At 37.6% G+C, this 24,767-nt stretch overlaps 1 protein-coding gene across 8 annotated transcripts in view; it reads right to left on the bottom strand.

The window, feature by feature from the left end:
• The window catches only part of MEIS2 (Meis homeobox 2), a 171,265-nt gene that overhangs the window by 134,665 nt on the left and 11,833 nt on the right, over positions 1–24,767 (bottom strand). For all 8 annotated transcript variants that reach the window (XM_038179511.2, XM_038179522.2, XM_038179514.2 and 5 more), the window contains exon 7: positions 20,064–20,178. In XM_038179511.2, coding sequence (XP_038035439.1) covers positions 20,064–20,178 — 115 coding nt within the window. The remainder of the gene's footprint in view (positions 1–20,063; positions 20,179–24,767) is intronic.

Here is a 24,767-nt window from a genome sequence, read left to right as displayed (position 1 = left end):
TAGAGCCAGGGCACGGGATTTTTCTTTTCTACAAAACTCAGAAGCACTGAGAATGTTTTCAGATTAATGTATTTTATTATTATTGTTTCTTCCTCAATCCACCCAAGCCCTCCTTCTCCTCCTCTCCTTTCCTACTGCCTGAAAAAGGCTGGTACTTCCTGTGCCTGTATACTGCAATTTATAATTTGAACCTGCGTGCTGCATATATACTGGCTTCCAGAACACTGGTAACAAGTCATTGACAGAAGTAAATGATCTGAAGGAGTGGCAGGCACATCAGACATTAGCAATTCCTGTTCAGGTGACTTATTAGTTAAATGGGACTACATAAAGATTAAGGGTCTCACTCTGATCTCATACTGTCTGAGGTCCCTGACTTAACTTCTGCCTTCCCAGTAAGGTAAAAGCAAGTTGCCTTTTTTTCTATTTTTTTCAGGACAACTTAAGTTTTGGCTCACCCGACCTGTATTTAAGAGCTACGTAAGCAGGCGGCTGTGAGGGTGGCAGTGGGCAGCCTCTGCACGGTGGGCCAGGACAGATAACTGCATTCCCCACCTTCAGAGCATTCTTCCTTAGGGTGAAAGGTCACCCTTCACAGATGTCTCCAACAGACACTCGGTTGTCAAAAGGTTGCATCATGTGATGCATGCAGTCACAGCTAACAATGCATTGTTCTCATTGAGATATGTAAACACGTTGCACTTCTAAATAATTTCCTTGTTAAGAGCAACTTGTTTTTTTCGCCTGTTTTGTTCAATTATCAAAAACTGTAAGGAACACAGAAAAAACAGTCTGCCTCCCCGCCCTCCACAATTCATTGTGGAAGTATTCTTTTTTCCTTTTCTGTCACATTACCCTGCACAAGAAGATGCTTCTGGTTTATTCCAGGGGAGAAGAAAAAAAAAAAGAGAGAGAGAGAGAAAGGAGAGAAATGAAAGAACTATATTCCAAAGTGTATAACAGTAAAGAATATAGTCTGGAGGCAAAAAATGCAAGCATTTTGTGAAATGGAAGATAGCAAGCAATTTGTCAGAAAAGTTGGGCAGCCAGAAAAATTTAACGATGTAAATCCTATTCAGTTTAATATATCCTATTCTAATTTCTTCTGTTTAAAAGTAACAAACAAACATGCACGCTGTGTGGACAAGTGCAAAAAGAAAAATGATGTGTGTTCATACATTTATTACAAATTCAGGTTTGCCTGGTGCAGAAAGTTTATTTCTCCAGGAACACTTCAAAAAAATAGGTCCTAGTTGCTATAGTAGCTCAGCTTTTTAATTTCAAGTGCCTCCAGATGAATAATATAACAAAGATTCCTTCCTTGTTGAGGACAGTTACTATAAAGCAGCTTGAAGCTATCACACACAATACAAAACAATTTATTTCTAGAATGGATTCAAACAAGCTTATCAGGATAGTTATCTAGTTATAAATTACATATTTAACAGTAAAGTAAGACAGACATGGCTGGAATGTTACACACGGGGTAACACAGCTACAGATATTCCAAATTACTCAATCTAATCCTAAGCAGTAGAATCTTAAGGGCACTGGGAATTTCTAGAAGAATTAAGCATTATGTGTTGTAAAAAGCTCAATTAAATACCCTCAGAAACTGAGCTGAGATTCTTTCAGAACTGTCTGCAATATATAGTCCTTCCAAATGCTTCCTGCTTGCCTTTCCAGGCATCATTTTTCTGCTCATTCCTTTAATCACTGAACCTATGGAAAGCACACTTTCAAAAAATGCCCTTCAGTACTTTTATATCTCTTATTTCACACAGTTGGCCATCTTGAATTAATGGGAGTCAATGAAGACACACGCTCTTAAAAATGACTGCAGCTTCGTTGGTCTAATCTACAAACTTTAAAGACCTTAGTTTTATGAGCTTTCCTCGGGGTAGGTATTTCAATGTTCTGAAAACAGGGTTATGGACTGTTAAGTTAAGCACATGTTCTGCATCAACATTTTAGTTTCAGCAGGTTATTTGGTGCCAAGTTTGCCAGTTAGTATCATCAATCCCAAAATATGTGCATATTTGTTTTAACAGGTGTTTTGAGAACAGCACAGGACAGAAGAAAAGCAGTGTTAATATCTTTGCTTAGCATCTACTCTTAATTCTAAGAACTCCCTTACCCTTCCCCCCAAAATATTAAAAAAAAATCACCTATAGTATTTAAGATGCAACAAAATGTAATTGAAAAGAAGTGCAAATTAATACTGCTGTTATTTGACTGTTGTTATGATTTGTCTGCTCATTTCTATCATACATTTGAGCAACCTGGTCTAGTGGAAGTTGTTCCTGCCCATGGCAGGGGCGTTGAAACTGGATGATCTTTAATGTTGCTTCCAACACAATTCTTCTGTGATTCTGGGATTTCTAATATGATAATCGCAGTTTAGATATGACAATTGGGTTTATATATGCTGTGACCCACCTACTCACAGAATACCACCTTTTACCGCACAAGTAGTGTTAACTGTAAAAGAGAAAAGTAAGGCTGAGGCAGAACCAAATAGAACAACAACAAAAACACCCTTTTGATAATGAAACGTAATCAAGGACTTTCACATAGTCTGTTCTTCTGAAGAGCATTTGTTAGCATTTGCTTCAGAGGATATATTGGGAAAAGAAAGAAAAGCTATCTAAAAACAAAATAGGCTTACCCACATCAGCCATGCCACAGAACCAAAATAATAGTTTGCTCTTAAAAACAAATAGCAGTGAAACATAACAATAAGATGTATACACACGCATGCACACTGTCACGTTTGTGGGTCAGTAGAGATCATGCATCACGATTTTCACAAAATCCACACGCACATACACACACTTCTTGCAGGTGTTATCTCAGACTTGGTCTGCTGAGAAGTGAAGTGAATCCCCACAGCGACATTTGAAGGTTTAAAAGCTCAGTTTTTTGTTTCTAAATGCCTATGAAAACATTGCCTGTGCTCAGAGGCCTTTTAAAACAAAACCAAAGCTTTTAAAGCTTCAAAAGCGGTCATGGGAATTTGCTCATCAGGAGGGAATCCTAAATGAAGGCCAAGATTCAGTGGATTCCCCTGGACGTGACAAAAGCCATAGCCTGTCTACAGACCTACTGTTTCTCATAGCAGATGCAGGCTGATTCAAGCAAAATTTGACAAATCTTTGTCCATGCCCCAGATTTTACAAAATTCACTTTTTAAAAGCTTTAATCCTCCCCAGCTATGTCCTACTATTTTCTCTACCATACTATACAAACAAACAAAAAAACACAACAACAAAAACCCACACCTTTATGGTTATTTAATGTAACTAATAGAGAGATCCCCTCCTCCCTCAGGAGGAAATATTATAATGCTATGTTAAAGGCCTAAACAAGTTTGAAAAATCCCTTTTTTGTTTTCGTTTTTGAGACGTCAATATTTCATATCCATAGCAGTCTTAAAAAAAGGTACTAGGTATGAAATTGTTTAAGGGACTACTATAAAAGGGCAGAAAAAGTAACATCTGAGTAGAACAAAGCTTCTGAGTCAGGTATTTAAACCATAAAAGCTTGGTACAAATGAAAAGTCTTTCTTCTGAATGTGTGACATACAGCTTGTACTCAGCATTAAGTTGAAGCACACAAGCAAAAATCTAGAGTTTTGGCTTAATTTAACCACAGCATTCCTGCCCGAAGTGTAGCTGACATTCTCCCTTCTCTTTTGGAGGAGATCATCTCATTTTGCCATACGTGTTACACTCCGCTTCCATTAAATACAACAGCCAATGCAAGAGTAGCCAATGAACATTGAGAAGGCAATGGAGCAGAGGGTATTGTGTGTTTTTTGTGTTCAGAAGCAAAATCCTTCTCAAATGATCTAAAACAAAATGTAGCATCTTATCACAGACAGCTGTTTGCCAGAAGACCAGAACAGAAAACTGATACATGGATCTTCCACTGGACATCTGGACATGTATGGGTGTACCCCACTCATTACAGGCACAGCTCAGAGTAGGAGCCTTATATCCAAGAACACTACAGAGGCAAGCAAAATAAAAATATAAAACAAAACAAACAAAAAAATCCAGGTCCAAACGAGTTGTTCTCAGGTTTGCCTCAGCTGGAGGGTGCTCTCTTCATAGCTTACAAATTATGCACTAGACAAGTTCTCAGTCTCAAGAACAACTGAACCTTACAAGGAAATTCTCTAAGGAAGCATGCAAAATGTTTATATGTGAATAAACAAGGAAAAAAATGTATATATATATACACACGTCCCTGTTAAGAACATAAGTATCTCTTCTGAGCTCATGTAAGGTAGTCAGAGAAAATAACATGAAATACAAACTCAAACATATATTCTCTGATTATATGAAGACAAATTATTTAGAGATAAGATTTTTTATTTATTTTTTTTCTGCACAGGCACACAAAGATTGAATCAATTCTGCTTTCAAATGTACAGACTGCACTCCCATCAACTCCCACTGAAGTCAGAATTTGACCTATTGTGTACTTTACATTCACATCGGTGAAGTTGGTAAGAATGTAGAAAATTGCTTTAGAAAGATGTAAAATTAGTTACTAGTTCTAAAATAAAAGGACAGCTTATTTCTTTTAAACAAACCAGATTGATAGCCATTTGGAAGAGCTTAAAGGAGGGTTAATTGGCATACAGTAAACCTGAATTCTGACAGTGTGGACTTCGAGCTAAAATGACATTCTCTTTGGTGGTCCTAGGACCGTAGGATTAGTTTACAAGAAAGCAGAGAGGGGTTTGAAACCAAACTCTGAAAGTCACTGATGAATTACCAGATTAGAAAGGTCTGACTATGAAACATGTAACTGCCCAAATTCAGAATCAGAAAACAAACTAAAAAAGGTGGAAATCTGCAGCTGAGCCTGAGTTATAGATTAATAGAATGAATGAATAATTAAAAAAATAAAAGGAGAAAGAAAAAAAGAAGAAAAGCAATAAAACCCTTCTTTCATAAGAATCTTGTCATAGACAGAACTTTATGCCAAAGTATGGTCAAAGCTGCAAATAAGAATAATAAGATCTAGCTTAGGAAAATAATTAAGACAACCAATTCACAATTAAACAAAAGTGTTTCATCTGTCATTACAGATATGCATGGCAGAAAATTTATCAGCTACATCTAACTCAAGGTCACTAAAGAAAGTTTGTGAACTTCAGGGAAATTCAGATATGGTCCCTTAATCACACTGAAAGAAAGCAATAAAATAATCAAAACATTAAAAAAAATACTCAATATGAAATAATATTTGTTATGTTTTTTGTTGTTTTGTTTTGTTTTTAATGGAAAACTACATTGTTGCTTCTCTCTTGAACTGAAGTATAAGTGCTGCAGTCATCTTTGTACATGAAAAGGTACCAAGTTGTAAAGTCAGCTGAGATGCTAGCACAGATCAGCTTATTTGTTTCTGTAAAACTAAAGATGGCTAAATGCATTAAGCATTTTGGTAATTTCTAAATCAAAAAATAAACAAGCAATACTTTAAACTTAGGGGAATCTACAGTTTTAGGCAAAATGGGTAAAGCACTGTTAAAGACAAGCAAGAATATTAAGAAGCATTAGACTTAATTAATGCTTTGTTTTATCTGGAAAAATATGTCTAAATTTAACACACACACACACACCAAAAAAAAATTATTAACCGGGAATCTTTTCTTACTCAAACGCACTTTCACATAGTAACAGATGTTTTGCACAGAAGAAATTAAGCGTCTGAATACACAAAATGAATCTTAAGTGTATGGACTCAGAAGCACATGAAATTTAATCAAAATCTAGTAAGTTAGAACAAACAAAATTTACTAGCTTTCTCTTTAAGGAAAACATTTGTAGTTTAGGAACGGAATGAAAAAGCCTATTGAAAACATAATTAGGGACTTTTTCTTTAAGTAATTTTTGAGAAGGAACTCCCAGTATTCACATGTATTACGTAGCTGAAATTCTTACAGAGAAGAGGATTCCAAGAGCGTTGTTCAGCTGGATTTGTATGGATTTTGTATTTTCATATTTGTATGAACTATCCGCTTCCTAGTGTTATTTCATCACTGAAGCACAAATCCTGCAAAGGCTGAGATGGTCAATATTAACTCTACTGTGAGCCTCTTTATTTCAATATGAGGACTTGCTGTACATGAAGTTAAGCAATGTGTAAGTTCTTGCCAGACTGAGGTCCTACTTTGGTTGCTGTAGGTACTTCTAAAAGTGGAAGGTATACGCTGATGTACACATAGGATCTTTTCATCCTGTGCCTTTGTTTGACTAAAAATATTTGCCATCTCCAAAATGCTAATTCCTTCATTTAAACAGTTAACAGGTGACAAGTCATAATCTGTACTTCAGTTTAACTCTGAGAAATAGAAATAAAAGTAAAAGGTAGTAATAAAGAAATGATAAAAAGCCTTTTGACTGTAGAGAAGGCACAGGGCTTTAATAATTTTCTCAAGGCAGTGAACTGACAGTAGAAACTACACTCATTAAGTTTTCCATGTTCTGTGAACTGTTTTTCATTTTAAACAGCTTTCTTTACAACCTGATAGCATAAAAATATGAAAAGTAATTGTTTTGCCCTGAAATAAAAAAAATATTTCCCTCCCTTTTTATGTTTAGCAAGAAATTGTCTGATATGAAGCATTTGGAAGACTGAAAGAATGCTTGGGCATGAGGTCGATGCACAGCATACCTAGGTGTTTTAAACAATTGAATTATTTACCCAGCTGGCTGGGAATCCATGAGCACCATGTGATGTAATCAGGTCAAAAAAATTATTATTGTATCAGGGAAACACTTGGGAGCACTGCTTCAGCACCAGGACCTCACTGCATTAGGTACCACATAAATTAAGGAGGACAATCACTTTTTTTTTTTTCCTTTTCCTTTCTTCTCTTCTCTGTTTTATTGGCAGAAGCCCAATGTAGCTCCATTGATTTCAGATGTATTAGCAAGAAAGGGCCTGATCCAAAGCTCACTGAAGTCAACCAAAATCTTTCTGTTGATTTAACAGGCTTTGGATTAGTCCCTAAATAAGAGCAGATTTGGACTCAGCTAGAGGATTTCATTTAAGCCCTATGCTTGTTCAAGCATCTAGTAGGAGCTAAGAGAACACTGCAGTCCTACTGAGTAGGAGTCTGTGTTCATCTTGAACTATCCCCTTTAGCAGATGTATAGGGTCAGGAGTTCCACGAAATGGAGAGCCATCAGTAAGTGGTAAATCTGAGGTGGGAGGAATTAGGAAGGAAGCTCCAAGCTGAAAAACTCTGATTTGTGCTATTTAAACAATGTTCCATCCTCTTTAGGCAGGAGTGTAAAATTAGACAAGGAATTCATGCGAATTTCTGAATTTTACATTTGTAAATAATTTAAAAGCTTAGCACTAAGTCCTGCAATAAAATTCTGTGCTTGTATTTGCTATATTCACTTCTGCTGAACTCTCTGCCAATGGGGTCTGCCTTAAATCTAGGTATGACCAACTCACAGCTGCATATCAAGAAGCCCAAGGAAAGTTTAAACAAATATAATTGCTTAAACAAGTGTAGCCACAGTAAGTTGGTGGGCATAATGCAAGATTATAAGGAGGAGCCCTCTTTACTTACTTAAGAATTAAATGCAGGGATTGTTAAAAAATGTCATGGTACAAATCACATCTTAATAGAGAATTTGCTGAATTCCCCTCACTCACTCTCTTGGCTGCACCATCAATCCTCGTCAGTTACAGCAAGTGCTCTGTTTATACAAGATAGCAGAAGACCCCAAACATAGCCTGTGAATGAGGAATGTATAGTACCAAGAGTGTACACAGGTAACCATCCATAACATAATTTGAGCTCTTTCAACAAGTTATGCAGCCTGTAGTCTAGGCTAGCTTGTGTAAGATCAAGGGTTTGCAATGGATTTGAGAGTTGGAGCAGCTGGGAAGTCAGGGGAACACAGGGAAAACACTTTGTCTCACTGTGCTGACTGGCTGTAGGCAGAAATAGGGACACCTGAGCCATTGTACCACTCTGCCACCTGATAATTTCCCTTCGTTTGCTCCTAATGCTGTGATAAAGGTGAATTCACATACAAACCAAAGATAGCTGAGCATTACAGCTGTCACTTAAAAGCTGACCATATGTAAGAATAGAAAATGAAGAATCATTTACTTCCTCCAGATCCATACATACCTGTATGCATGGTGAGTTACTATATAAAGTGCAATCAAACAGCAGTAGTCAAATTCCTTAAAGGTAATTTCAACTTTACTGCATAAGTAAATTATCTCCCACTGATGTGAAACAGTTAGTATTTCAAAAAAATGAACTGAAATAAAAACAATTATATTTTCCTCTAAAATTCAACTAAACATTTAAAAATCCTAGAGGGAAAAAAAATAATTCAAAACTTTCATAAGCAAATAAAAAGCTGGTACTATTTGTCCCTTAAAATGTAAGGCATGATGAAATTTTGATCAGAAGTATTAGGAAGAATTAAGCCTCATAACTGTCTTGCTCCAAAACTTGTGTGTCTTAGTGGCAGTACTTTCTATGTGAATTGACCAAAAATAAAGAGGTTTTGTGTGTGCGTATGTTCATGTGTGTTTTTAAACACAGAAGAATAATGCTTTGCTTTTGTTTGTGTGGATTGACTCAAATTCTGTGTATGTGAAAGCAGTAGCACCCTTACTATTGCTACTGATTTCCACACAAGATGGATCAAGTTCTTAAGGGAACAGTGCCTTCCGCTTCATCCCTCTGGGCAGGAAGAACTGCTTTCAACTGATTCTCACTGCCTCTCTTCAAACCTTTTGTGGAAAGTCCACCACTGGCCCATAAACAAAAGACAGATCTTTGGTCCTATGAGCAGGACTCCTGGTCAGTGCATTTTGAAATGTTATTCTAAGTTCTGTGGAAAACCAAATGACTAAATTTAGACTGGTATGTTTGTTAAGACTAAAAGCAATAATAATAATAAAATAGTTACACAAAATACTTTAAATCCCCCTCCACCCTTCAGCAAAATGGAAAATGGATACTTGTTTTTTCATAGTTAACAAAAAATATAAAGCATACTATTTATGATACCTCTGCCAATTCTGATGCCTTAAGCCTTCATTCTTAGCCACCACTGCCTGCGTACATGCTGAAAGCTCTTAGGCAACAGAGCAGGGGGTATGCTAGATCTTCTCATGCCAGGATAAGAAAAATCAATGTCCGTGTTTAAAAGACAGAACTACTGATGTGCAAGGTCACTAAACATCACAACCTGTTCTGTAGCTCTAGAGCAGTAAGGAAATCCTTGAGGAAAAAAAAAAAAAAAAAAAAAAAAAACGTGCATTGCACAATCTTGTTCTAAGCCAATATTACCCTTGGATCCCTAACACCTAAATGGCAACAAATCAAGTATTCCTTGGTCTATGTTTACTGTACTTGTTTGTGGGAAGAAAATAATTAAAAAAAAAAAATACAAAAGGAAGATATACATGTAATGATATAATATTTTTCTTTAAAACATTGGAAGTATCACTTTAGACTTCTTGTGTTTATATAAATATCATTTAGAAATTGGTGATGTGATCCATGTCATCTTTCTTTACTCACTTAAGTCTTATTAAGTTATAAAATATGAATTTAAATATCATGAGTATTTCATTCACCTCTTTTCACCTTTGTTGAAAAAAGAGAAAATTTTTAAATAAACAATACAATTTACAAATACAGTATATATAGTGCTGCCATTATGAAATTGATAAAAGCCAATATTAGAACATACTTGAATTTTCTACATAACCCTGCATTCCTGGACTATAAGAGCAGTCCATTGCTCAACAGATGAACAAATGACCAATTCATAGCATTTGTGTAACATTTAATTATGCTTGTGCCCATTGTACAGATGGGGAAGAAAGCACAACGGAGAGCAACTTACACAGGGCCCTACTGAATTCAATTCTGCAGATGCTGCTCCTGAGCAGATATCCATATCCTTACCTCGTGGCAACAAAATGAGGAAATACAGGCAGGGCACCAAAATAACAGATGTCTTCCTGGTGACCGTGCTTGTTCTTTGGATCAGGCCTGCAGCTAGCAAGGTAGTTAAGGCTGCAGGCACATACAACTAGCTATACTGCTCTCTTGTAATTCCCATAACACCACGTGCTAATTTAGACCAGAAAACTGCAAGTCTAAGTTTCTGCATGCATTTTCACATGTACATTTTTATTCTTGTAAAGACTTTTAAACATTCATTCACATCTTTCAGTGCATGCGTGAAGATTTACACAAGCTAGTGTAGTAGAAAATGCTGGTTTAAATGGTAAGCATTTATTTTGAAGACAATATCATAAGTCTTTAGCTAGTGATCTGATTTTAAAAATACTCAGCCTATCAAGGCTTATGTGTAGATCACTTGATTTTCAGTGAAAGAAAAACCTGCCTGAGAGATACAATCATTTAAGTGAAGAAAGGAGAAGCTAGAAAGTTGGTGAAATTACTCACTTCAGCCTGTAGAAAGCTTCCTGCAACCTCAGCTCCTATTTTACAGTCTTTAATACCAGTTACGTAAGGAATCATACAGCAAGTTTGAGAAAGAAGACATTATATTTAGACCTCAGACTTGGGTTGATTGGTACCTTGTGATAAGTCACTTAAATGAGAAGTAATTGTATAGTTAAAAACAAGGTTTTGTAGTCATTTAAAATCATTTTGATTTGAAAATTTAGAACTATGAACAAAGATGTCACACCACATTAAGAGACAACTAAAAATGGCCGTCAGATTTCTTTCACCTGTTCTTCTTCCACAGATAAAACATCCTCAGATGCCGGAGCAATTGCAGAATGGTTATCACAGGCAAAGTAAAGACAGTAAGACAAAAGGCACACGTATTACAATGTATAGTGCCATAATGCAGTGTTTGATACTCCAGAGGGCCTTCAACAAGTACTGTACAGCCAAAAATCAATTGAAAATCAGCATGATAACAGAGCATGAGTTGCCCTGTAATAGCCTTAAGACCCCCAAGGCTATGTGGGTCCCTTTCATCTGCCACACAGTGCTGATGCCGGGGGAGCCTTGCTTCTCCCCACCCTCCTACCCCCCCCCCCCTCCCACCCCAAGGAGCATTCCGGACACATCTGCAGCTTTTACCTATTGCTTTCACCTTGCACAGTAAGGAGAGCTGACAGCATCTGTAGATCTTTTTAGATTTCAAAAGTGGAATTTGATTTTTCTTGGCATAGGTTTGAAGGCTTTATTTGTTTATTTTAAATAAATTTATCATTTAAGTAAACACGCTGATTTTGGACTGTGTTCTCGGTACAAAGATGATCCTGATACTGAATACACAGAGGTGACTCCTCCGTGGTTTTTAGCAAAGTACAACTCAGGAAGCAAGAGAAAGAAACACTGTTCAATTCCATGCAAATTGCTATGTACGCAACAAAGCAGGCCTACAAATATTTCACTCATATGGTAGGTTTAATTTCAATATTTCTTTAATTACTTTCCAACAATGTCTGGTTTCTGTTGAATTTACGCTAGTACTTGGCATTTGGTGCAACCCCAAAAAGATAAGATACATATGTCCCCTATTCACAGTCTTGGCATTTTTACCTTAACTCAGACATTGAAGTGATTGGTTTGAAAAATTACCTTGCTGATTAGCTGGGTTTTCTGGTAAATATATAGCATTAATCCTTAAATTCTGAATATGACATAAGGTATACAAATGTTCTGTCTGACTCAACAGCAACATATCATGGCTTAAGGAGAACATGTATGCTGATCTCTGCAAGTGAGGAAAGAGCTAATTGGGAGTTAGATTCAGTGTGATTATCAGCTTGTTTATGATAAGGGAGTACTCTTCTGAATAGCACTGTAAATTCATCCCTGATTGTGGTGTTAAACCACAGCTCATTCCCCCTCCCTCTCCTTTTTGTTTGCTTAGAAGGGACTTTAAACTATTTTCAGCAGATGACAGTGTCATGCTTTGATTTTCTTCAGCCTTAAAAAATAAATCAGCCACATGAGCCTGATGTCAAATTTCACTTTCTAATAGCAGAAAGACACATTTTAAGTGTTTACTATACGAACACATTTGGGTAATTTTTCCCCATGTCATTATGAACATTAGACTGACCCAATTAATATGAAATGTTTCTATGCTGCTGGAACAGACCGTGTTACAGAAAGAGCCATTTGCACAACCTGTTCATGATTATGGGCCATAAGGACACAAAGATGGCATAGACATTTGTGGACCATCTGAATTCTTACAGGGGAAGGGAGGGGGGGGGAAAAAAAGGGAAAAAAAAGAGATGATGTTAGCCGACTGTTGTGGGTCATGTTTTTTAATCCAGAGTATTGGACATGTAACACAGCAACAAGAGCTGATCATTTTGTTTAATCACCTTTTGGATCTTTGCCAGATGGTCTCTATTGAGAGCGCTGCAAACAGAGAGAGATGAACTGCGTCTAACATGCCACTAGAGCTTTCCCGTAAATGTCTGAGAACTGAATCCAACAAGAATTTAGTCTCAGAGCAGAAAGGGATACATTTAAAAACTATGTGCATTAACTATACTTTTCCCCATAGAATCCTCACTTGGCATGAATAATTTACCCACTCTTATGCTAATGGGATCATGAAAGTATCCCTGTGTCTTTAGTGCAGCTATTCTCAGCTTTCAGTAATTACCCCACCCAGTGAAAATAACATGGCTTCTGCAGACAAGCGGCCCACTCCTACCTGGCAATTAGAAAGATCATGGCTGACACTGGAGCGGTCCAGAAATGGACAGGCAAGCTCCAGCAGCCTGAGGCGGCATCTAAAAACATTAGAAGTGCTCCACTATGAACATTTCCATAGCTATTCACAATCAACATTGAGAGAGAGCAGCTCCCACACAGGTACCTTTTATTTATTAAGGATGGCAGAAGACTTTAACATACTGCCCATACACAGTAATATTAAGGAACAGCAACATTCCTTGGTCATCAACAGTAAAAAGAAAAAATAAAAAGTTTTGTTTTTAAATTAGTGCCGTCTTAAACAAGACAGAGAGAATTGTTAAGTCAATTAATGAGTGACCTTCTCTATCTTAGAATTTTATCAGCTACACAAAGGAAAATTCTACAGTACTTCATTTGTAGAAAAGTTTTTAAAAAACTCATTACAAAGAACTAGGCTTTGACCTCTGTCCATAGCACTCTTTGCTAGGTAGTTCACTGTGTAAAAATTATCAGGCTAAAACATCTGGGAAAGAAAGCTATGAAACAGCAGGGAACGTGGCTGGTTTATTGTTTATCTTTTGTTTATGAGGCAGTATTCAAGTTTAATTACTACTCTAAATTAAACTCTAACAGGCATCAAGAGACATCCTTTTACACGACTAAGTTAAAAAAAAAAAAAATCCAGATTCCAACACTAGATCTTTCAAATAAGTTGGCACATATAGGAAGGAATTAGTCAGTCTGTAACAACACAGGAAGACATTTAAGCACTTGCTACTGTATGTTTGAATGCATTGCATTATGAAACCATTAATATTGTAACAAGCATACAATTATAATTTAGCAAATGGGATGTTATCTAACATTCGGAGGCAAATTGGGTTAGGCTGAGTAGGATCTGAGAGGGAAAGAGTAGCCTAAGGGGGAATCCTACCTTTTACATTTTGAAATACAAATGTATAAACAAATATATACATAAACACACGCATTTGAAAAACAGCAACATGAAGTCAGAGGCAAACATCTCAACAGTAACCATTTCTTAAGTTATTTTCTCTGAACATTCGTGCATACAAGGGAGGAAAGAGTCCACTGCATTTACCACATGAGTAAGGGACCAGTTTTAGATGAACTTAGCTGTAGGAAAAAATAAAAGTTGAAAGGAACTAGCAAAAGATTATTCCAGATGGCATCTGTCATATTGTATTTAGGGTTATTTTAAAGAGATTACTGCCACTATGACAACATTCCATTGACAGAGTTTTCCTGGGCTGCATTTGAAACCCCTGCACAACATATTCAAAAATGGAAGTAAATCTTTTCTAATGCTTGTATGTTGATAGAGGATTTAATTGTATATACCTAAATATAAATAGAACTTCATGGATTAAAAATTAAGAGTGAGGTGAGGATGTTAAATACATGTATAATATTTTAAATCTGCCACACCCTAAGCTTTAATTTAATAAATGGTGAGGAATCTGCAGCTCCCACCAGCCTGATTATTAGAAAACAGTATAGTGAAGCAAAGATTCACTATGAAATTTTACTGCTACTTACTGAATAGTGAGTAGGGACGTAAATGTTTCCACAACCCACCAATCTAACAAAAACTGCAAGAAGCTGTATTTGTTCATGCAATAGAAGGAAAGAAAAGATGGGAGGATACTAAAATGTGACTATATTTAGCTAAGCTGGTTCTGGCATCATTATGGTTAATGTGCATGTGGTGTGCAGTGTGAGCTCAGCAGTTACTGGGCCAACTGTCTCAGTATTTCTGGGAATTCTGCCTATTCACAGTGCAGGGATTGTTCAATTGCTGCAAAATGTACAAAATGAATTTTACAAAAATGAATTGTAAGGAAGGCCCCATTACAACGATTTTACAGCAAAGATGTCAACATCAATTTTTCTTTCATGCATAGCTAATGATTAAAACAGCATATTCCATTTGCCTAAGACAATTTATTTCATATTGGCACATCAAAATATTGAAATACAAAGTTATCTTTACTCTACCCTGATTATTCATTGCTGCTGAACCCACACCATTGTTCAAACCATGAAAAAATAAAACAAACTTGGCAAGAAATACTTAAAACAAAGGCTCATCAATATTCTCCAATTTGTCAACATCTCAATTACAGCAATGGAAAAAATGTAAATTTCATGTGCTTTGAACACTAAGGGGTCTATTCTTCTGTCAGTGCACATGCGTAACTCCCATCACCATTAATGGGAATTACTCATACATATCAACACAAGGATGGGCCCCTCAAACTTGAAAGGAGAAGATGAATTAATAAGGGCTATTCTCTTCCTGTATCTTCCTCAGCTGAAAAAATTCATTGTTCTTTAAGAGTTTTTCATACTTCATACAGTTCACCTTCATGAGAGCTGTGCCTTCTGAAACAATGCATCTCCAGTGAAACATTATTCATTAGGAAGTTTGATTTTTCACAGTCTGGATGTTTGGACCTTTCTATAAGGAAATTTCTTTCTTACAAAAGACAGTTCTCTTCTAGTAAAACTCTTCCCTATAGATTTACATATAAAAATACAAAGAAATAAAAATATATTCTGAATCCTTATAATGAATATGCATGCTAGCTAGCCTCAGCAGGCTCACCTATACATACAGGGAAAAAAAAAAGTTGTAGTATTACTTTTAGTATATTAAACTTCCAAGACTTCATATGAATATGTTAATTACTATTATTAAAAGCATTTATTATTATTGTTGCTGTTACCCCTCTCTCTCTTTTTTTTTTTTTCCCTTTTCTGCCTGTTAGAGTTTGGTTCTAAGTTTTATGTGGTTTTAATGCCTGAAGGCCCATCCTGTTATTATGAGCTACTTTCATAAATTTGTATATTACATAAAGATATAAATAAGAAATATGCCATCTAATTTTTCCAACATGCATCAACCCAGAGGCATAACCTAGGACTAATACATGTGACTTCAGCTAACATCTGACTTTGCCATGAACCTGATATTGAGTCTTTGCCCCAGAAAACTACCGTGGACAAATCTGTGGGACAAACATCTAGCTGTCACAAAAAGGGCTCAAAACTCCTTTAAGATATTGGCCTAGATAGTAGTCCTCAGGTATTGTATATAAAGATCCTCTTCATTCAGCACAAGTAGCTACATGAAAAAAAGAAAAAAGATGAACTACTTGTATGAAGGCAAACTGGATTTGATGCTCATTTATTACCTTTACTGCTGTGTAACCCAAAAGTAGCTTCTTGTCTCTAGCTTCTTACTTACAGTCAAGTTTATCACCCCAGGCCTAATCCTAATAGGTGCTGAACTTCCTGAAAGGTCCTGAAAAACCATAGCCTCCATCTGACTTCACTGGATCAGGCCCTTTTGGTGACTGAACTAGGAATCTGACAAATCAGGTATACAATCCTGGTATCATAAAGTATGAAACCGAAACTATTCCCTGGTGCTTTCCTGTAGACCACATGTTTTTAAACCTTAAAAAGATTTATTTCCCACTTTTCATGCATAAACTGCCATATTCATTATTTGAAATATCCCATAAAGAGATTAAATAGGAATTAAAGTCTGGGAGCGACATATCCATCACTGTGGTACAAACTGATGCAGAACTCTAGAAGTCATTTAGCCTTGCGTGTAAGGGCCTTTTTCACTTTGTCTCACAGAGAATCAGGAAAATACAATACCAAATACAATACCCCGAAAGCCTTTCAGATCTGTTTCCTCTCTCCCTCCCCCCACAAAGGAGAGGGTGGACGATAAAGCTGCACACACCTTTTAATCTTCCGCTTAGGGTTTTCACACATATATTCTGCAACAAAAACCCCTGGGTCTTCTCTCTCTCCTCCCCTGCTCTCAGCCCCTTTCCTGCCATCTCCCTTGCTATAACTCAGCTAACCCAACAGAACCAGTCAGTTTTAAATTTCAGTTGGGACCCCGGTGACCTGTTAATGAATCTACAGAGAGGAGAAAAACTCACAGTGTTGAGTTATGCCTGGTGTTGCTAGCTGACTTGGAGTCAGAAATGCTTGAAGCGTTAACGTAATTGCAAGAATGTGAAAAATGAAGCGTTGGGCTCCTGAGCAAAGCGAAAGGTCAAAGCAAGCCCTACACAAAACAAGTCTCTGGAAGATGGCCTCATTAGACCATTAAATCAGCTTCTCCTTTTTCTCCTCTGTAAGATGTTTAGAGTATTTTATTTTTATTATTGGATATATTTAACTCTTTCCAGGAGAGGGGGAAAGAGAATCATACCTACTGCATAATTACTGATCTCTAAAATATTATTACATGGCATTGATCTGCATTTGTGGATCTGAACTGGGATAAAGTCAATAAACGCTTGGTAGATTACAGGTCACTAGTACTTAGGTTTGTTAGATGATCAATATGTTGTATAGCTTAGTTTTCTCTTGAACAAGTGAGGTGACATGTTAAGAACAACATAGACATTCACCACTAATAAAATTAGGATAATCTTTCAACATTTACTGCCTGAAGGCCTTTTCCTTAACCCTGTCAATGCCAGTGTGTTTCTGATATCAAACATTGACTAAATTAACCCTTATGGTGCCAGAATGGCAGTCATGTATTGTCATGAAGAAACTGTCCTCCATGAGCTGCCAAAACGCCTACAGCTTTTTTTGGTTCCAACTTCAGAATTATGGATATACAATTATGGATAGATTATTTTATGTAATAGATCTGTTTTTGCAGACTTTCTCTGCATGAGGTAATGTCATCACTCACCCATCTCACTTCCATCTCCTAAAAATCATGACCTGTATGTCATATACTTAAGGCAAAAGCAGAGACACATGGAAAGAGAGCTCCCAAGAGCCAGAAGAGACTGAGTCTAGTTGAATCAATCTCTGCTGCCACCAGGCATCAGTGGAAAAGCCCAAAGGTTGCTAATGTAACCTAAGACTCATTACTGAGTTCCCATTCCCAATAAATCCTCTGGGGCAAGTGGAATACAACACTGGAGGAAGGTCTTAATGAAACTACAGGGGAACCAAGCTGACCCAAACAAGTAGCTACACCAGAACAGCCCAAGAGGGTATTCCACCAGCCTTAGGAGTGGCTGAGACAGATTCCCTGACAGTTCAGCAGTGATAAAGTAGACCCTGCCCCCCTCAAGGAACTGTAGGGAAAATTCAATACCGATCTCTGCACTAGGCCTCCCTCTTTCTAGTCTTTCCCAGGGTTGAGGGAGGAAGAACAATCCAAAGCTGTCTCCAATGGGAATTTTGCCTGCACTGTACGATCATACATCTTTCAGCTGCCAGCAGCTGAGAGGAATGCTGATTTGCCACTGGACGACTGCTTCCTTTTAAAAGGCCCAACTGAGTACAAAGGGAAGCATATGAGCAATGTTTCACTCTGCTAGACCAGGCAACACTGGTGACGGATTTGGCCCTTCAGCAACCGTTCATCTTCTGCAGATGTAAGCATAACAGGTTTAAGTCCTATATATTGCCAGGAACCTCAGTTTCCAATGGGAAGGTCACATAGTTGTAATCAACTGTTTTTTCTCATGCTTAGGAATATTTCCCCTGTACTCTGACTTACATGGCAAAAGATCAGACTGTCTAGTGAAATGCAAGATCCCTGGATGTCACTCCAAGGGATTCCTTTACATCAAGTATAGCTTGATGAAGGAACACTTTTAGTTTATAAGATTTGCCGGGACAGAGTAGAGATATAGGGCTGAGCAAATTTCTTACCTAAGGGTGGAATGAACACAGTCACAGGTGACTCAGAAGAATCATTTTTAAGTACATAAATGATGTTCTGCTATGTCAAATATCCTAACCACAGTACGAAGTGTAAACGCTTCATCAACAGTTGTTGCTTATTAGTCAGGCTCTCCCTTTCAGAAGCCACTGAACTGCAAGAGTTCATGCTGGACCTTGTGTCAGGCACACAGAAAAGTCCTGAGTGACTCATGTTGGACACGGATCATGCCCTGTGCCATGGCAGCAGAGACTACTACTGCATAAACAAGTCGTACAAATAGGAGACAAACCCAAACTGCTACACCAGAAACAAACTTTGCAGGTTGCTAGAGCCACAGGGGGTGGGACACCAGACCGTGAGAAAGAGGAGAGGCTCCAGCTCTGTGCCAGGCAGCGGCCATGTGAGAGATGTGAAATGGCACACCAGCTCAGCCGGCTCAGCGTGGCACCAAGCCATGTTCTGCGGCGGAAGCTCCCTGCAGCGTGAAGCCAACAGCAGAAGCAGTAAGTAGCTTGAAGGCTGCTCCGCTGCCCAGTCTGGGATCCTGCATGGCTAGCTGGATCACGGGTTTGTCATTTGGCTGTGCTGGGTACATGTAACCACCAAGTGAGAGAAAAAGCAGTGGCAAAACATTGCAGATACGGAAGGTGGAGGGAGCGTATCATAAGGCATAATAAAGGTAGTGTCGCACTTGCTAGCTGAGGCATAGCATGACAACAAAGAGAAACAAGAATGGAGCTCACCATAACCTTTGCTCTTAAAAATTGTAATTTTGAGTCAGGTTCCAAGAGTGGTAGTAGACCATCTTTACCCTACTCTTTAGCACTTGAGGCTTGAGTCTCATACCTTCTGGAGCCACTTACACTTCTAACAGGTGAGTGTAAAACGCAATCATATCAAGATGACAGCCTTTGACACTCACTTAGCATGGATGCAGATGACCACACACAAGGTGCAATGCAGTAGGAAATAAAACAAAACAAAAAAGAAATAATCAAACCTCCTGAAACAGAGAGAAGGGCTTCACTGCATAGATATAACAAAGGTTGTGTGGTTCAGGTACATCTCTATTTATCATTCTGAACTAAGATTTTCAGAAGCAGAAATGAGTCTGTAGAAGTAAGTAAACATTGCAAGAAATGTTCGTCTGTCTAATTTGGGTTTTGCATCTACTTCATATTAGTTTAGTGGCTTGATGATAACTTCATATAGGAATCTTTTCCCTAACTAAAACTACAGGTTAAATTCTCCATTTATAACTCAGCTCAAAAAACTGCATCACAGCTGGAGAGTATGTCATTATATTTACTTACACCACACAAAAATAAACTGTAGATAACCAAATTTGTAAAGGAATTGGCAGAACTAATCAATTGTTATTATAAAGCTTGTTTGAAGATTAGATATTTCACTTTGAAATAATAATAAAATGTAGCTAAGTGGGTTAAGAAAAGGAAATACCATCTCCCTAAGTTACAGCTGATTATACTGCAAGTCTGCCACTCCATGTTTACTCTAAGGCAGATGTACTGATATAATAAAAAAAGCTGGAGTTATTTTAGTCATGCCTACTTTGCACAGGGAAAAAGTTTGACCTTTTACCTTGCTCGCTGCTGTTGTCTCCACTCTGGGAAGCATGGCCCCCACTGGAGGGCCCCGGTGTGCCTGCCGAGTGCGTTGAGGTTGCATCATCGTGGTCTCTCCAAGATGAAGGATTCTGGTGTCAGAGTGCCAAGGAATTTTTTCCACAGTTCCCATTCCAATAGCAAATGAAGAACAGAAAGAAAACCGGGAGAAGAGGGGAGGAGGGGGGAAAAGTGTACACATTAGCATTTGTGAAATGTGCCAAACACTGATACTGTTTGCACAGTGTAATAATTCTTTAGCAAAGACAAACAGAGGAGGTACAAAGATTTATTTGGTAAAATAAAGGACAGATTTTTATTTATTTATTTTTTAAACTTTCCAAAGAGTTATCTGGATTTAATTGTTTTAATAGCACTGCAGAAGAATATTTGACAGGAAAAAATGTATATGTTTCTTAATGAGCAACAGGGGGCTGGGGGGAAAACATCAACTGACCTGCACAGTTTATGATACTAGGTGTTCACATGAGGATTGGGCTCGCTGGCCTATAAACTACCTCCCCACACTTTGTTTTTGTAGACTGGTGAGAGATGGGAGGGGAGAGGAAGAGGAGGGAAGCTGTTTCAAGAAGTTCAGAATGCACATGGGAGAGAAACATGCCCTCTCACCCTACCCTCTTTCTCACTAGTCTGAGTGGTAGAAAAAACTTCAAGCCAATGCAAAGTTGTGGGGAAGAAGCAAACTACTTCTGAAAAAACATTTTAATGGGAAGATGCTTCTACTCCCCACCCCCTCAACACACACACACACACATTGATATGACACATTTCAAAAGACTTTCTAGCTGTATCACTCTAACAGTTTACTTACGAGTATTGTCAAGAATAACCACCAGGTGATTACATAAAATAACACATACAGTGATTTTTATGTAATTCTTTCTACATTACTATGCATAAAGCACAACAAAAGAGAACACATAAGACAGATGTACAAAGTTTGCAAAACTTGGCTAAGTAAGACCTCAACCACTGTACTTTAGTCACATCATTCATGCTAGCTTTCTAATTTATTGAGTATTGACTCTCCTAGAGAGAGAAGCTGCTATTTAAAGGGATAAGTGAGGAAAAGTTAATGTTATAGTTTAGCACTACTTTGTTGAGTGTATTCTCCTCCTGTCCTCCTCCCCTTTCCTGATCATTCCCAATACCCTGCTGTTGCTTAAAGGAAAACAGGAATTCTACTGTACAGGAAGAGCTTTATCAGCACCACATGAAGGCAGGCAAGAGATGGAATTTCCTCTGGCAGAAAAGGAGAGCAAGAACACATGAAACAGATCAGACTAGGGCCTGGACCTGCATTACTCGTCACCTGTATGTGACAACTTAAATCAAGCACACTATAATAATCCCAAACCGAAACAAACAAAAAATACCTCCTGACCTCCAACCCAACTCTCTCAAGCCCCAGCCCCACCCCAATATTGCCCATTAGGTTTGATTGTGTCTTACATCTGCATTATGAAATAACACTGGGCTATGAAAGCATGAGGAGATCCTAAGAGCAGCAAATGAAGAGTACTGATGAATTCTCTGAGCAGGACCAATTCTGACCTCATCTACCCCAATGTGTGGTAGGAATAAGTTCAACAAAATCAACTGATTTACCCATTGTAAAATTCAGTGTAAGTGTTATTGGAATCAGGTCTCAAAATATATATTGAAACATCTCAAAGTAATCTCCTAGAGCTGATTAGTACCACATGCTCTATAGCAACGTAAAATAGAACTGCCAAATAACGTCTTGCTACAAAACCCAGTAACATAAATCTAATGGGCCTGACCTGGATCACAGCAGAGACAAAGGGAAGATCCCCTGACTTCAAAAGGCTGTGAGTAAAGCCCTAGGTGACCAAAGGGTAAGAAGTATCCAAATCCCCTTCACCTTACACAAACACACACATGCATGCATGTATGTGGCTCCACGGCAGGAAGACATAAGCAGAACAGAAGACAGTCCGTGATCTTAAATTCACCTAAGCTATCAGCACAATTGACAGCACTATAGCATTTACAGTACAAAACCACCACCTTTCCAAAACCTGTAAGACCGATCTACTTTTCTCACAAAGACCAACAACAGAAAAATAATAGCAATAATAATCACAAGGTTTTATATTCATTGAGATTGTTATATTAATTAGGTCTCCAGGATCACAATTAATACTGTAAGCCCTCACAATTTCATTTAAAAAGTGTATCATTTTACAGAGTCAGGTGGAAAGAAACAGAAAAAGAATGAAGAGAAGTCTTGAAAGTTCGGGAAGCCCAGATGTTATTTAAAAAAAAAAAAAAAGTGCAGTTGAAAATAAGGTTAACAAAAAGTTCAGCTAGAAATAAAATGCAAAAACTGAGCAAGTCTCTTTACAGCCTCGATTAAAACACAGTTGTGCCTATGAGCTCCTCTTTTTATCTCTGAGTTAGGAAGCCACTCAAATAGCTTCAAGCTGAAGGCAAACAGCAGACAGGAGCTCTTCAGCCCTCTGCAGCCTCTTAGCGTCAGCTGTTTGCCGGATGGTAATCAGATAAAGAGCTAGAAGAAATACATGAAAAAGGAAAGAAACAATAGCATAGCATGAGTTTAGCCCTCCAACAACACCAGGCTGGAACCTTCTTTTAGAAAATGTAATAATTGCAACATGTTCACCTAGGCTAAACTTTTCAGGGAACACAGCGAGTTATGTTAATTTTATGCACTCCAGGCTCTCTTAAGCTGGCTGCTGTTGGAGCTCCTTATCACACATACGAAAATTACAATAATTAACTGGTAACACCTCAGCTATGTTTTAAGGCAAATGCCATCCAAAACCTATCATACAGCATTTCAAAAGCTTAGGCCGGTCTTTCTGTTTCAAAAATGTAATGGTTTGGAAAGGATCAGTAAATAAAACTTCCTGCAGCTGAAAACACTTGCTGTCTCTACCAGGCTGAGTTGTTCTTGACCTCAGCTTGTACATCCAGTTTTGGAAAGACAGGGTGGAAAGATTGGAAATTCAACATATTTCTTGTGACACGATTTTCTTGAGGAAGCAATTTGGCAGTATTTTTTTGAAGAATAGAAATATCCAATGGGGAAGGATGGGGCATTTACAAGAGGCAACATTAGAATGTTGGAAGAATCTAAAAATGATGGAAATAGCTATGTTTTAATATCATAAAAAATGTCAAATAATTCTTGGGGTGGAGTTTACAACCTCTTAAAAGGCAGCATTCTTTTTCATTGGGCTAAGATCATTGTATGCATCAGTGAACTTCTCTTTTTTTTTTGCCCTAAACTGTTTCCATCTTTGCATCCCTCAAGAAAAACTTTTTGGCCAAATGCCTAATCATAAGTAAAAAAAAAAAAAAAAAAAAAAAAAAAAAAAAAAAAAAACAGATAGCTATAAATGAATTACACAAACCATTTGCATGGCTTTACATGTTTTCCTGCAAGATTTAGTAATATACATTACAGAAGCACGAAACACACCGAAGAGTGTGGATGTTGCCTGCTAAAATGCAATTGCCTGTTTTGTGTTTGTGTGCATACCATAGAATTTTCACACACATATGACCTAAACTAATGCCGTATACCATAGAATGTAAACAACACACATGTAGCTATTCCCAGTAGTTTTAATAAATGGGAGTCAAATATGGTGCTCCTCTTGCTCTTACCTAATTGTGTTAAAGAGCAGTGTTACCAGGAGAAAAGCAGTGAATACTGAGTAGAACACAATAGAAGGAGATGGAAAATAGATACAAGAAGCTAGGTCTCCAGGGGCAGTATTTTCTATTTGCTGGGCTACAGACTTGCAGCTGATAATGCAAGTTGTAATTAATATAAAAGCAGGAGACAATATGGGGAAAGCTTGTACTAGCAGGGCCACAGGAGATCACTCCGCTGCTATCCACTGTTTCTCATTTACACACACAGCCTTACCAAGAAAACACAATTTTGCCAGTGTTTTTTCCCTTGAAAGTTAAAAAAAAAAAAAAAAAAAAAAAAAAAAATTGATTTAACACCACCATTGAATTTTGCTAAATCTAGAAAAGAGCAACAGAAAGGACAAGAGTCTCTTGGTATACAAAGCAAATCTGATGTGTTACTCTTTTGTCGATGCTACAAATCTGGTGGAAACTGTAAGAGTTTTTCACTGCTACAGGATTTCTTGAACAGAGCTGTAACGGAGAGATTTGATAGAGGACAACCTTCAGTCAAATTGCAATTCTTACACTGTATGCCCAGAATTACCACTGGGCAAAGTCTGGTGAGTTTTTTTGTGAGCATACATAGTCCCACTGGGGCTGATTCTGATCTCACACTGTTTTTTATGGTGATATTAAAGACTCAATTAACCACAAGGAATTTGCTTCTTATTTGTAACTAGGAAGTCAAATTTATCAGGCCAGATGATATCCATGTGAGTAAGCCGAGCAGAATTTGGCTCACAGAGGTTAACTGAAGTTTTGAGTATATAGCCATAACAGAATCAGTCTCTTACATTTTACCAGATGAAGTGGACAAAACAATTTATCTTGCATGAACAAATAAAGCTACTTTCCTGAAAGAAACCACAGTAGCTGTAGGACTCACTCAGGAGAGTTGGAATTGAAAGTCTAGAGGTTGCTCCTGTAAATTAATTTTTCAAACACAAAACTGAACAGAACTACTGACTTG

This window comes from Anas platyrhynchos, chromosome 5 (assembly GCF_047663525.1).
Source record: "Anas platyrhynchos isolate ZD024472 breed Pekin duck chromosome 5, IASCAAS_PekinDuck_T2T, whole genome shotgun sequence".
NCBI classification, from domain to species: domain Eukaryota; kingdom Metazoa; phylum Chordata; class Aves; order Anseriformes; family Anatidae; genus Anas; species Anas platyrhynchos.
This window is presented reverse-complemented; position numbering and strand designations above follow the sequence as displayed.